The sequence below is a fragment of the Heptranchias perlo genome, unplaced genomic scaffold (genome assembly GCF_035084215.1).
Source record: "Heptranchias perlo isolate sHepPer1 unplaced genomic scaffold, sHepPer1.hap1 HAP1_SCAFFOLD_177, whole genome shotgun sequence".
Classification (NCBI taxonomy): domain Eukaryota; kingdom Metazoa; phylum Chordata; class Chondrichthyes; order Hexanchiformes; family Hexanchidae; genus Heptranchias; species Heptranchias perlo.
Genome location: NW_027139044.1, coordinates 43450 through 59239, shown reverse-complemented (window position 1 = coordinate 59239; position 15790 = coordinate 43450). Strand labels below are relative to the sequence as shown.

The 15790-nt window shown below is 54.4% G+C and overlaps 1 protein-coding gene across 1 annotated transcript in view; it reads right to left on the bottom strand.

Moving 5' to 3' along the window:
- The window catches only part of LOC137309690 (aldehyde oxidase-like), a 122287-nt gene that overhangs the window by 87857 nt on the left and 18640 nt on the right, over positions 1-15790 (bottom strand). The window contains exon 3 of the mRNA XM_067977757.1: positions 8508-8601. Coding sequence (XP_067833858.1) covers positions 8508-8601 — 94 coding nt within the window. The remainder of the gene's footprint in view (positions 1-8507; positions 8602-15790) is intronic.

The following is a 15790-nucleotide window of genomic DNA, read 5'->3' as shown; positions in this document are numbered from 1 at the left end:
CTCAGCCCAAAACACACCCGCTCAGCCCAATACACACCTGCTCAGTCCAAAACACACCCGCTCAGCCCAAAACACACCCGCTCAGCCCAAAACACACCCGCTCAATCCAAAACACACCCGCTCAGTCCAAAACACACCCGCTCAGTCCAAAACACACTCGCTCAGTCCAAAACACACCCTCTCAGCCCAAAACACGGCCGCTCAGCCCAAAACACACCCGCTCAGTCCAAAACACACCCGCTCAGCCCAAAACACACCCGCTCAGTCCAAAACACACCCGCTCAGCCCAAAACACACCCGCTCAGTCCAAAACACACTCGCTCAGCCCAAAACACACCCGCTCAGTCCAAAACACACCCGCTCATCCCAAAACACACCCGCTCAGTCCAAAACACACCCGCTCATCCCAAAACACACCCTCTCAGCCCAAAACACACCCGCTCAGTCCAAAATACACCCGCTCAGCCCAAAACACACCCGCTCAGTCCAAAACACACCCGCTCAGTCCAAAACACACCCGCTCAGCCCAAAACACACCCGCTCAGTCCAAAACACACCCTCTCAGCCCAAAACACAGCCGCTCAGCCCAAAACACACCCGCTCAGCCCAAAACACACCCGCTCAGCCCAAAACACACCGGCTCAGCCCAAAACACACCCGCTCAGTCCAAAACACACCCGCTCAGCCCAAAACACACCCGCTCAGCCCAAAACACACCCGCTCAGCCCAAAACACACCCGCTTGGTCCAAAACACACTCGCTCAGTCCAAAACACACCCTCTCAGCCCAAAACACGGCCGCTCAGCCCAAAACACACCCGCTCAGTCCAAAACACACCCGCTCAGCCCAAAACACACCCGCTCAGTCCAAAACACACCCGCTCAGCCCAAAACACACTCGCTCAGTCCAAAACACACTCGCTCAGCCCAAAACACACCCGCTCAGTCCAAAACACACCCGCTCATCCCAAAACACACCCGCTCAGTCCAAAACACACCCGCTCATCCCAAAACACACCCTCTCAGCCCAAAACACACCCGCTCAGTCCAAAATACACCCGCTCAGCCCAAAACACACCCGCTCAGTCCAAAACACACCCGCTCAGTCCAAAACACACCCGCTCAGCCCAAAACACACCCGCTCAGTCCAAAACACACCCTCTCAGCCCAAAACACAGCCGCTCAGCCCAAAACACACCCGCTCAGCCCAAAACACACCCGCTCAGCCCAAAACACACCGGCTCAGCCCAAAACACACCCGCGCAGCTCAAAACACACCCGCTCAGCCCAAAACACACCCGCTCAGCCCAAAACACACCCGCTTGGTCCAAAACACACTCGCTCAGCCCAAAACACACCCGCTCGGTCCAAAATACACCCGCTCAGCCCAAAACACACCCGCTTGGTCCAAAATACACCCGCTCAGCCCAAAACACACCCGCTCAGCCCAAAACACACTCGCTCAGCCCAAAATACACCCGTGAACCCAAAACACACCCGCTCAGCCCAAAACACACCCGCTCAGCCCAAAACACACCCGCTCAGCCCAAAACACACCAGCTCAGTCCAAAACACACCCGCTCAGCCCAAAACACACCCGCTCAGCCCAAAACACACCCGCTCAGCCCAAAACACACCCGCTCAGTCCAAGACACACCCGCTCAGCCCAAAACACACCCGCTCAGTCCAAAACACACCCGCTCAGCCCAAAACACACCCGCTCAGCCCAAAACACACCCGCTCAGTCGAAAACACACCCGCTCAGTCTAAAACACACCCGCTCAGACCAAAACACACCCGAGAAACAAAAACACACCCGCTCAGCCCAAAACACACCCGCTCAGCCCAAAACACACCCGCTCATCCCAAAACACACCCGCTCAGCCCAAAACACACCCGCTCAGCCCAAAACATACTCGCTCAGTCCAAAACACACCCGCTCAGCCCAAAACACACCGCTCAGCCCAAAACACACCCGCTCAGTCCAAAACACACCCGCTCAGTCCAAAAAACACTCGTTCAGCCCAAAACACACCCGCTCAGTCCAAAACACACCCGCTCATCCCAAAACACACCCGCTCAGTCCAAAACACACCCGCTCATCCCAAAACACACCCTCTCAGCCCAAAACACACCCGCTCAGTCCAAAATACACCCGCTAAGCCCAAAACACACCCGCTCAGTCCAAAACACACCCGCTCAGTCCAAAATACACCCGCTCAGCCCAAAACACACCCGCTCAGTCCAAAACACACCCGCTCAGCCCAAAACACACCCGCTCAGCCCAAAACACACCCGCTCAGCCCAATACACACCCGCTCAGTCCAAAATACACCCGCTCAGCCCAAAACACACCCGCTCAGCCCAAAACACACCCGCTCAGTCCAAAACACACCCGCTCAGTCCAAAACACACCCGCTCAGTCCAAAACACACCCGCTCAGCCCAAAACACACCCGCTCAGCCCAAAACACACTCGCTCAGTCCAAAACACACCCTCTCAGCCCAAAACACGGCCGCTCAGCCCAAAACACACCCGCTCAGTCCAAAACACACCCGCTCAGCCCAAAACACACCCGCTCAGTCCAAAACACACCCGCTCAGCCCAAAACATACCCGCTCAGTCCAAAACACACTCGCTCAGCCCAAAACACACCCGCTCAGTCCAAAACACACCCGCTCATCCCAAAACACACCCGCTCAGTCCAAAACACACCCGCTCATCCCAAAACACACCCTCTCAGCCCAAAACACACCCGCTCAGTCCAAAATACACCCGCTCAGCCCAAAACACACCCGCTCAGTCCAAAACACACCCGCTCAGTCCAAAACACACCCGCTCAGCCCAAAACACACCCGCTCAGCCCAAAACACACCCTCTCAGCCCAAAACACAGCCGCTCAGCCCAAAACACACCCGCTCAGCCCAAAACACACCCGCTCAGTCCAAAACACACCGGCTCAGCCCAAAACACACCCGCGCAGCTCAAAACACACCCGCTCAGCCCAAAACACACCCGCTCGGTCCAAAATACACCCGCTCAGCCCAAAACACACCCGCTCGGTCCAAAACACACTCGCTCGGCCCAAAATACACCCGTGAACCCAAAACACACCCGCTCAGCCCAAAACACACCCGCTCAGCCCAAAACACACCCGCTCAGCCCAAAACACACCCGCTCAGCCCAAAACACACCCGCTCAGCCCAAAACACACCCGCTCAGCCCAAAACACACCCGCTCAGTCCAAGACACACCCGCTCAGCCCAAAACACACCCGCTCAGTCCAAAACACACCCGCTCAGCCCAAAACACACCCGCTCAGCCCAATACACACCCGCTCAGCCCAAAACACACCCGCTCAGTCGAAAACACACCCGCTCAGTCTAAAACACACCCGCTCAGACCAAAACACACCCGAGAAACAAAAACACACCCGCTCAGCCCAAAACACACCCCGCTCAGCCCAAAACACACCCGCTCATCCCAAAACACACCCGCTCAGCCCAAAACACACCCGCTCAGTCCAAAACACACTCGCTCAGCCCAAAACATACTCGCTCAGTCCAAAACACACCCGCTCAGCCCAAAACACACCGCTCAGCCCAAAACACACCCGCTCAGTCCAAAACACACCCGCTCAGTCCAAAAAACACTCGTTCAGCCCAAAACACACCCGCTCATCCCAAAACACACCCTCTCAGCCCAAAACACACCCGCTCAGTCCAAAATACACCCGCTAAGCCCAAAACACACCCGCTCAGTCCAAAACACACCCGCTCAGTCCAAAATACACCCGCTCAGCCCAAAACACACCCGCTCAGTCCAAAACACACCCGCTCAGCCCAAAACACACCCGCTCAGCCCAAAACACACCCGCTCAGCCCAATACACACCCGCTCAGTCCAAAATACACCCGCCCAGCCCAAAACACACCCGCTCAGCCCAAAACACACCCGCTCAGTCCAAAACACACCCGCTCATCCCAAAACACACCCGCTCAGTCCAAAACACACCCGCTCATCCCAAAACACACCCTCTCAGCCCAAAACACACCCGCTCAGTCCAAAATACACCCGCTCAGCCCAAAACACACCCGCTCAGTCCAAAACACACCCGCTCAGCCCAAAACACACCCGCTCAGCCCAAAACACACCCGCTCATCCCAAAACACACCCGCTCAGCCCAAAACACACCCGCTCAGTCCAAAACGCACCCGCTCAGTCCAAAACACACCCGCTCAGTCCAAAACACACTCGCTCAGTCCAAAACACACCCGCTCAGCCCAAAACACAGCCGCTCAGCCCAAAACACACCCGCTCAGACCAAAACACACCCGCTCAGTCCAAAACACACCCGCTCAGCCCAAAACACACCCGCTCAGCCCAAAACACACCCGCTCAGCCCAAAACAAACCCGCTCAGCCCAAAACACACCCGCTCAGTCCAAAAGACACCCCCTCAGCCCAAAACACACCCCCTCAGCCCAAAACACACCCGCTCAGTCCAAAACACACCCGCTCAGCCCAAAACACACCCGCTCAGTCCAAAACACACCCGCTAAGCCCAAAACACACCCGCTCAGTTCAAAACATACCCGCTCAGTCCAAAATACACCCGCTCAGCCCAAAACACACCCGCTCAGTCCAAAACACACCCGCTCAGCCCAAAACACACCCGCTCAGCCCAAAACACACCCGCTCAGTCCAAAATACACCCGCTCAGCCCAAAACACACCCGCTCAGCCCAAAACACACCCGCTCAGTCCAAAACACACCCGCTCATCCCAAAACACACCCTCTCAGCCCAAAACATACCCGCTCAGTCCAAAATACACCCGCTAAGCCCAAAACACACCCGCTCAGTCCAAAATACACCCGCTCAGCCCAAAACACACCCGCTCAGCCCAAAACACACCCGCTCAGCCCAAAACACACCCGCTCAGCCCAAAACACACCCGCTCAGCCCAAAACACACCCGCTCAGTCCAAAACACACCCACTCAGTCCAAAACACACCCGCTCATCCCAAAACACACCCGCTCAGCCCAAAACACACCCGCTCAGTCCAAAACACACCCGCTCAGTCCAAAACGCACCCGCTCAGCCCAAAACACACCCGCTCAGTCCAAAACACACCCGCTCAGTCCAAAACACACCCGCTCAGTCCAAAACACACCCGCTCAGCCCAAAACACAGCCGCTCAGCCCAAAACACACCCGCTCAGCCCAAAACACACCCGCTCAGTCCAAAACACACCCGCTCAGCCCAAAACACACCCGCTCAGTCCAAAACACACCCGCTCAGTCCAAAACGCACCCGCTCAGTCCAAAACACACTCGCTCAGTCCAAAACACACCCGCTCAGTCCAAAACACACCCGCTCAGCCCAAAACACAGCCGCTCAGCCCAAAACACACCCGCTCAGCCCAAAACACACCCGCTCAGCCCAAAACACACCCGCTCAGCCCAAAACACACCCGCTCAGCCCAAAACACACCCGCTCAGCCCAAAACACACCCGCTCAGTCCAAAAGACACCCCCTCAGCCCAAAACACACCCCCTCAGCCCAAAACACACCCGCTCAGTCCAAAACACACCCGCTCAGCCCAAAACACACCCGCTCAGCTCAAAACACACCCGCTCAGTCCAAAACACACCCGCTCAGCCCAAAACACACCCGCTCAGCCCAAAACACACCCGCTCAGTCCAAAACACACCCGCTCAGTCCAAAACACACCCGCTCAGTCCAAAATACACCCGCTCAGCCCAAAACACACCCGAGAACCCAAGACACACCCGCTCAGCCCAAAACACACCCGCTCAGCCCAAAACACACCCGCTCAGCCCAAAACACACCCGCTCAGTCCAAAACACACCCGCTCAGCCCACAACACACCCGCTCAGCCCAAAACACACCCGTTAACACAAAACACACCCGCTCAGCCCAAATCACACCCGTTCAGCCCAAAACACACCCGCTCAGCCCAAAACACACCCGCTCAGCCCAAAATACACCCGCTCAGCCCAAAACACACCCGCTCAGCTCAAAACACACCCGCTCAATCCAAAACACACCCGCTCAGCCCAAAACACACCCGCTCAGCCCAAAACACACCCGCTCAGCCCAAAACACACCCGCTCAGTCCAAAACACAGCCGCTCAGCCCAAAACACACCCGCTCAGCCCAAAACACACCCGCTCAGTCCAAAACACACCCGCTCAGCCCAAAACACACCCGCTCAGTCCAAAATACACCCGCTAAGCCCAAAACACACCCGCTCAGTCCAAAACACACCCGCTCAGTCCAAAATACACCCGCTCAGCCCAAAACACACCCGCTCAGTCCAAAACACACCCGCTCAGCCCAAAACACACCCGCTCAGCCCAAAACACACCCGCTCAGCCCAATACACACCCGCTCAGTCCAAAATACACCCGCTCAGCCCAAAACACACCCGCTCAGCCCAAAACACACCCGCTCAGTCCAAAACACACCCGCTCATCCCAAAACACACCCGCTCAGTCCAAAACACACCCGCTCATCCCAAAACACACCCGCTCAGCCCAAAACACACCCGCTCAGCCCAAAACACACCCGCTCAGCCCAAAACACACCCGCTCATCCCAAAACACACCCGCTCAGTCCAAAACACACCCGCTCATCCCAAAACACACCCGCTCATCCCAAAACACACCCGCTCAGTCCAAAACACACCCGCTCATCCCAAAACACACCCGCTCAGCCCAAAACACACCCGCTCAGCCCAAAACACACCCGCTCAGTCCAAAACACACCCGCTCATCCCAAAACACACCATCTCAGCCCAAAACACACCCGCTCAGCCCAAAACACACCCGCTCAGTCCAAAACACACCCGCTCAGTCCAAAACACACCCGCTCAGCCCAAAACACACCATCTCAGCCCAAAACACACCCGCTCAGTCCAAAACACACCCGCTCAGTCCAAAACACACCCGCTCATCCCAAAACACACCCGCTCAGCCCAAAACACACCCGCTCAGTCCAAAACACACCCGCTCAGTCCAAAACGCACCCGCTCAGCCCAAAACACACCCGCTCAGTCCAAAACACACCCGCTCAGCCCACAACACACCCGCTCAGCCCAAAACACACCCGCTCAGTCCAAAACACACCCGCTAAGCCCAAAACACACCCGCTCTGTCCAAAACACACCCGCTCAGTCCAAAATACACCCGCTCAGCCCAAAACACACCCGCTCAGTCCAAAACACACCCGCTCAGCCCAAAACACACCCGCTCAGCCCAAAACACACCCGCTCAGCCCAATACACACCCGCTCAGTCCAAAATACACCCGCTCAGCCCAAAACACACCCGCTCAGCCCAAAACACACCCGCTCAGTCCAAAACACACCCGCTCATCCCAAAACACACACGCTCAGTCCAAAACACACCCGCTCATCCCAAAACACACCCTCTCAGCCCAAAACACACCCGCTCAGTCCAAAATACACCCGCTAAGCCCAAAACACACCCGCTCAGTCCAAAACACACCCGCTCAGTCCAAAATACACCCGCTCAGCCCAAAACACACCCGCTCAGTCCAAAACACACCCGCTCAGCCCAAAACACACCCGCTCAGCCCAATACACACCCGCTCAGTCCAAAATACACCCGCTCAGTCCAAAACACACCCGCTCATCCCAAAACACACCCGCTCAGTCCAAAACACACCCGCTCAGTCCAAAACACACTCGCTCAGTCCAAAACACACCCGCTCAGTCCAAAACACACTCGCTCAGTCCAAAACACACCCGCTCAGCCCAAAACACACCCGCTCAGTCCAAAACACACCCGCTCAGTCCAAAACACACTCGCTCAGTCCAAAACACACCCGCTCAGTCCAAAACACACTCGCTCAGTCCAAAACACACCCGCTCAGTCCAAAACACACCCGCTCAGCCCAAAACACAGCCGCTCAGCCCAAAACACACCCGCTCAGACCAAAACACACCCGCTCAGTCCAAAACACACCCGCTCAGCCCAAAACACACCCGCTCAGCCCAAAACACACCCGCTCAGCCCAAAACACACCCGCTCAGCCCAAAACACACCCGCTCAGTCCAAAAGACACCCCCTCAGCCCAAAACACACCCCCTCAGCCCAAAAGACCCCCCCTCAGCCCAAAACACACCCCCTCAGCCCAAAACACACCCGCTCAGCCCAAAACACACCCGCTCAACCCAAAACACACCCGCTCAGCCCAAAACACACCCGCTCAACCCAAAACACACCCGCTCAGCCCAAAACACACCCGCTCAACCCAAAACACACCCGCTCAGCCCAAAACACACCCGCTCAACCCAAAACACACCCGCTCAGCTGAAAGCACAGTGAAGCTCACGAGAAATCGATCATGAAAAGTTCCTTATTTGATAAATGAAAGGTTGTGAGGAAGTGTTAAAATGCTGGTAACAATGTCAGTCATTAATCAGTGTAAATCTATTGAATTGCGCAGTCTGTAATTGTACCTTCGAGTTGTTGGTCGACTCCTTCAAATGCTGCATCAATGTTGCCCTTCTCCAGTTTCCTGTGGCCATAAAAGGACTTGTGCTGAATCGCATCCTGTGGGACAGATGTTCAAAGCATCGGCATTTTATTACCAACATCTGTCCGACACAGCGTGCAAAGAAACCAGCCGTGAAATGCTGCTCTCCATCCAATAGAGGATGAGATTCCTCCCCTCCCTCCGCACACCGCTGATTCTCCCACAGGTGGCATCGTGTGTTACCTCACCCTCCTCCTCCAATCCCTCAAACTGTGTTACCTCACCCTCCTCCTCCAATCCCTCAAACTGTGTTACCTCACCCTCCTCCTCCAATCCCTCAAACTGTGTTACCTCACCCTCCTCCTCCAATCCCTCAAACTGTGTTACCTCACCCTCCTCCTCCAATACCTCAAACTGTGTTACCTCACCCTCCTCCTCCAATCCCTCAAACTGTGTTACCTCACCCTCCTCCTCCAATCCCTCAAACTGTGTTACCTCACCCTCCTCCTCCAATACCTCAAACTGTGTTACCTCACCCTCCTCCTCCAATACCTCAAACTGTGTTACCTCACCCTCCTCCTCCAATCCCTCAAACTGTGTTACCTCACCCTCCTCCTCCAATACCTCAAACTGTGTTACCTCACCCTCCTCCTCCAATACCTCAAACTGTGTTACCTCACCCTCATCCTCCAATACCTCAAACTGTGTTACCTCACCCCCCTCCTACAATCCCTCAAACTGTGTTACCTCACCCTCCTCCTCCAATACCTCAAACTGTGTTACCTCACCCTCCTCCTCCAATACCTCCCACTGTGTTTCCTCACCCTCCTCCTCCAATACCTCAAACTGTGTTACCTCACCCTCCTCCTCCAATACCTCCCACTGTGTTACCTCACCCTCCTCCTCCAATACCTCAAACTGTGTTACCTCACCCTCCTCCTCCAATACTTCCCGCTGTGTTACCTCACCCTCCTCCTCCAATACCTCAAACTGTGTTACCTCACCCTCCTCCTCCAATCCCTCAAACTGTGTTACCTCACCCTCCTCCTCCAATACCTCCCACTGTGTTACCTCACCCTCCTCCTCCAATCTCTCAAACTGTGTTACCTCACCCTCCTCCTCCAATCCCTCAAACTGTGTTGCCTCAACCTCCTCCTCCAATACCTCCCACTGTGTTACCTCACCCTCCTCCTCCAATCCCTCAAACTGTGTTACCTCACCCTCCTCCTCCAATACCTTCCACTGTGTTACCTCACCCTCCTCCTCCAATACCTCCCACTGTGTTACCTCACCCTCCTCCTCCAATACCTCAAACTGTGTTACCTCACCCTCCTCCTCCAATACCTTCCACTGTGTTACCTCACCCTCCTCCTCCAATACATCCCACTGTGTTACCTCACCCTCCTCCTCCAATACCTCAAACTGTGTTACCTCGCCCTCCTCCTCCAATACCTCCCACTGTGTTACCTCACCCTCCTCCTCCAATCCCTCAAACTGTGTTACCCCACCCTCCTCCTCCAATACCTCAAACTGTGTTACCTCACCCTCCTCCTCCAATACCTCCCACTGTGTTACCTCACCCTCCTCCTCCAATCCCTCAAACTGTGTTACCTCACCCTCCTCCTCCAATACCTCAAACTATGTTACCTCACCCTCCTCCTCCAATACCTCAAACTATGTTACCTCACCCTCCTCCTCCAATACCTCAAACTGTGTTACCTCACCCTCCTCCTCCAATACCTCAAATTGTGTTACCTCACCCTCCTCCTCCAATACCTCAAATTGTGTTACCTCACCCTCCTCCTCCAATACCTCAAACTGTGTTACCTCACCCTCCTCCTCCAATACCTCCCACTGTGTTACCTCACCCTCCTCCTCCAATACCTCAAACTGTGTTACCTCACCCCCCTCCTCCAATACCTCAAACTGTGTTACCTCACCCTCCTCCTCCAATACCTCAAACTGTATTACCTCACCCTCCTCCTCCAATACCTCAAACTGTGTTACCTCACCCTCCTCCTCCAATACCTCAAACTGTGTTACCTCACCCTCCTCCTCCAATACCTCAAACTGTGTTACCTCACCCTCCTCCTCCAATACATCAAACTGTGACACCTCACCCTCCTCCTCCAATACCTCCCACTGTGTTACCTCACCCTCCTCCTCCAATACTTCCCACTGTGTTACCTCACCCTCCTCCTCCAATCCCTCAAACTGTGTTACCTCACCCTCCTCCTCCAATACCTCAAACTGTATTACCTCACCCTCCTCCTCCAATACCTCAAACTGTGTTACCTCACCCTCCTCCTCCAATACCTCAAACTGTGTTACCTCAGCCTCCTCCTCCAATACCTCAAACTGTGTTACCTCACCCTCCTCCTCCAATACCTCAAACTGTGTTACCTCACCCTCCTCCTCCAATTCCTCAAACTGTGTTACCTCACCCTCCTCCTCCAATACCTCAAACTGTGTTACCTCACCCTCCTCCTCCAATACCTCAAACTGTGTTACCTCACCCTCCTCCTCCAATACCTCAAACTGTGTTACCTCACCCTCCTCCTCCAATACCTCCCACTGTGTTACCTCACCCCCCTCCTCCAATACCTCAAACTGTGTTACCTCACCCTCCTCCTCCAATACCTCAAACTATGTTATCTCACCCTCCTCCTCCAATACCTCAAACTGTGTTACCTCACCCTCCTCCTCCAATACCTCAAACTGTGTTACCTCACCCTCCTCCTCCAATACTTCCCACTGTGTTACCTCACCCTCCTCCTCCAATACCTCAAACTGTGTTACCTCACCCTCCTCCTCCAATACCTCAAACTGTTACCTCACCCTCCTCCTCCAATACCTCAAACTGTGTTACCTCACCCTCCTCCTCCAATACCTCCCACTGTGTTACCTCACCCTCCTCCTCCAATCCCTCAAACTGTGTTACCTCACCCTCCTCCTCCAATACCTCAAACTGTGTTACCTCACCCTCCTCCTCCAATACCTCAAACTGTGTTACCTCACCCTCCTCCTCCAATACCTCCCACTGTGTTACCTCACCCTCCTCCTCCAATACCTCAAACTGTGTTACCTCACCCCCCTCCTCCAATACCTCAAACTGTGTTACCTCACCCTCCTCCTCCAATCCCTCAAACTGTGTTACCTCACCCTCCTCCTCCAATACCTCAAACTGTGTTACCTCACCCCCCTCCTCCAATACCTCAAACTGTGTTACCTCACCCTCCTCCTCCAATACCTCAAACTGTGTTACCTCACCCTCCTCCTCCAATACCTCCCACTGTGTTACTTCACCCTCCTCCTCCATTACCTCAAACTGTGTTACCTCACCCTCCTCCTCCAATCCCTCCCACTGTGTTACCTCACCCTCCTCCTCCAATACCTCCCACTGTGTTACCTCACCCTCCTCCTCCAATACCTCAAACTGAGTTACCTCACCCTCCTCCTCCAATACCTCAAACTGTGTGACCTAACCCTCCTCCTCCAATACCTCCCACTGTGTTACCTCACCCTCCTCCTCCAATACCTCCCACTGTGTTACCTCACCCTCCTCCTCCAATACCTCCCACTGTGTTACCTCACCCTCCTCCTCCAATACCTCAAACTGTGTTACCTCACCCTCCTCCTCCAATACCTCAAACTGTGTTACCTCACCCTCCTCCTCCAATACCTCAAACTGTGTTACCTCACCCGCCTCCTCCAATACCTCCAACTGTGTTACCTCACCCTCCTCCTCCAATACCTCCCACTGTGTTACCTCACCCTCCTCCTCCAATACCTCCCACTGTGTTACCTCACCCTCCTCCTCCAATACCTCAAACTGTGTTACCTCACCCTCCTCCTCCAATACCTCAAACTGTGTTACCTCACCCTCCTCCTCCAATCCCTCAAACTGTGTTACCTCACCCTCCTCCTCCAATACCTCAAACTGTGTTACCTCACCCTCCTCCTCCAATACCTCAAACTGTGTTACCTCACCCTCCTCCTCCAATACCTCAAACTGTGTTACCTCACCCCCCTCCTCCAATACCTCAAACTGTGTTACCTCACCCTCCTCCTCCAATACCTCAAACTGTGTTACCTCACCCTCCTCCTCCAATACCTCCCACTGTGTTACCTCACCCCCCTCCTCCAATACCTCAAACTGTGTTACCTCACCCTCCTCCTCCAATACCTCCCACTGTGTTACCTCACCCCCCTCCTCCAATACCTCAAACTGTGTTACCTCACCCTCCTCCTCCAATACCTCAAACTGTGTGACCTAACCCTCCTCCTCCAATACCTCAAACTGTGTTACCTCACCCTCCTCCTCCAATACCTCCCACTGTGTTACCTCACCCTCCTCCTCCAATACCTCAAACTGTGTGACCTAACCCTCCTCCTCCAATACCTCAAACTGTGTTACCTCACCCTCCTCCTCCAATACCTCCCACTGTGTTACCTCACCCTCCTCCTCCAATACCTCAAACTGTGTGACCTCACCCTCCTCCTCCAATACCTCAAACTGTGTTACCTCACCCTCCTCCTCCAATCCCTCCCACTGTGTTACCTCACCCTCCTCCTCCAATACCTCCCACTGTGTTACCTCACCCTCCTCCTCCAAAACCTCCCACTGTGTTACCTCACCCTCCTCCTCCAAAACCTCCCACTGTGTTACCTCATCCTCCTCCTCCAAAACCTCCCACTGTGTTACCTCACCCTCCTCCTCCAAAACCTCCCACTGTGTTACCTCACCCTCCTCCTCCAAAACCTCCCACTGTGTTACCTCACCTGCCTCCTCCAATATCTCCCACTGTGTTACCTCACTCGCCTCCTCCAATCCCTCCCACTGTGTTACCTCACCCTCCTCCTCCAATACCTCCCACTGTGTTACCTCACCCTCCTCCTCCAATTCCTCCCACTGTGTTACCTCACCCTCCTCCTCCAATCCCTCAAACTGTGTTACCTCACCCTCCTCCTCCAATCCCTCAAACTGTGTTACCTCACCCTCCTCCTCCAATACCTCAAACTGTGTTACCTCACCCTCCTCCTCCAATACCTCAAACTGTGTTCCCTCACCCTCCTCCTCCAATACCTCAAACTGTGTTACCTCACCCCCCTCCTCCAATACCTCCCACTGTGTTACCTCACCCCCCTCCTCCAATACCTCAAACTGTGTTACCTCACCTTCCTCCTCCAATACCTCCCACTGTGTTACCTCACCCTCCTCCTCCAATACCTCCCACTGTGTTACCTCACCCTCCTCCTCCAATACCTCAAACTGTGTTACCTCACCCTCCTCCTCCAATACCTCAAACTGTGTTACCTCACCCTCCTCCTCCAATACCTCCCACTGTGTTACCTCACCCTCCTCCTCCAATTCCTCCCACTGTGTTACCTCACCCTCCTCCTCCAATACCTCAAACTGTGTTACCTCACCCTCCTCCTCCAATACCTCAAACTGTGTTACCTCACCCTCCTCCTCCAATACCTCAAACTGTGTTACCTCACCCTCCTCCTCCAATACCTCAAACTGTGTTACCTCACCCCCCTCCTCCAATACCTCCCACTGTGTTACCTCACCCCCCTCCTCCAATACCTCAAACTGTGTTACCTCACCCTCCTCCTCCAATCCCTCCCACTGTGTTACCTCACACTCCTCCTCCAAAACCTCCCACTGTGTTACCTCACCCTCCTCCTCCAATACCTCCCACTGTGTTACCTCACCTTCCTCCTCCAATACCTCAAACTGTGTTACCTCACCCTCCTCCTCCAAAACCTCCCGCTGTGTTACCTCACCTTCCTCCTCCAATACCTCAAACTGTGTTACCTCACCCTCCTCCTCCAATACCTCAAACTGTGTTACCTCACCCTCCTCCTCCAATACCTCAAACTGTGTTACCTCACCCTCCTCCTCCAAAACCTCCCGCTGTGTTACCTCACCTTCCTCCTCCAAAACCTCCCACTGTGTTACCTCACCCTCCTCCTCCAATACCTCCCACTGTGTTACCTCACCCTCCTCCTCCAATACCTCAAACTGTGTTACCTCACCCTCCTCCTCCAATACCTCAAACTGTGTTACCTCACCCTCCTCCTCCAAAACCTCCCACTGTGTTACCTCACCCTCCTCCTCCAATACCTCCCGCTGTGTTACCTCACCTTCCTCCTCCAATACCTCCCACTGTGTTACCTCACCCTCCTCCTCCAATACCTCCCACTGTGTTACCTCACCCTCCTCCTCCAATACCTCAAACTGTGTTACCTCACCCTCCTCCTCCAATACCTCAAACTGTGTTACCTCACCCTCCTCCTCCAATACTTCCCACTGTGTTACCTCACCCTCCTCCTCCAATACCTCCCACTGTGTTACCTCACCCTCCTCCTCCAATACCTCCCACTGTGTTACCTCACCCTCCTCCTCCAATACCTCAAACTGTGTTACCTCACCCTCCTCCTCCAATACCTCCCACTGTGTTACCTCACCCTCCTCCTCCAATACTTCCCACTGTGTTACCTCACCCTCCTCCTTCAATACCTCAAACTGTGTTACCTCACCCTCCTCCTCCAATACCTCCCACTGTGTTACCTCACCCTCCTCCTCCAATACCTCAAACTGTGTTACCTCACCCTCCTCCTCCAATACCTCCCACTGTGTTACCTCACCCTCCTCCTCCAATACCTCCCACTGTGTTACCTCACCCTCCTCCTCCAATACCTCCCACTGTGTTACCTCACCCTCCTCCTCCAATACCTCCCTCTGTGTTACCTCACCCTCCTCCTCCAATACCTCCCACTGTGTTACCTCACCCTCCTCCTCCAATACCTCAAACTGTGTTACCTCACCCTCCTCCTCCAATACCTCAAACTGTGTTACCTCACGCTCCTCCTCCAATACCTCAAACTGTGTTACCTCACCCTCCTCCTCCAATACCTCAAACTGTGTTACCTCACCCGCCTCCTCCAATCCCTCAAACTGTGTTACCTCACCCTCCTCCTCCAATACCTCCCACTGTGTTACCTCACCCTCCTCCTCCAATACCTCCCACTGTGTTACCTCACCCTCCTCCTCCAATACCTCAAACTGTGTTACCTCACCCTCCTCCTCCAATCCCTCAAAATTTGTTACCTCACCCTCCTCCTCCAATACCTCCCACTGTGTTACCTCACCCTCCTCCTCCAATACCTCAAACTGTGTTACCTCACCCGCCTCCTCCAATACCTCAAACTGTGTTACCTCACCCTCCTCCTCCAATACCTCCCACTGTGTTACCTCAC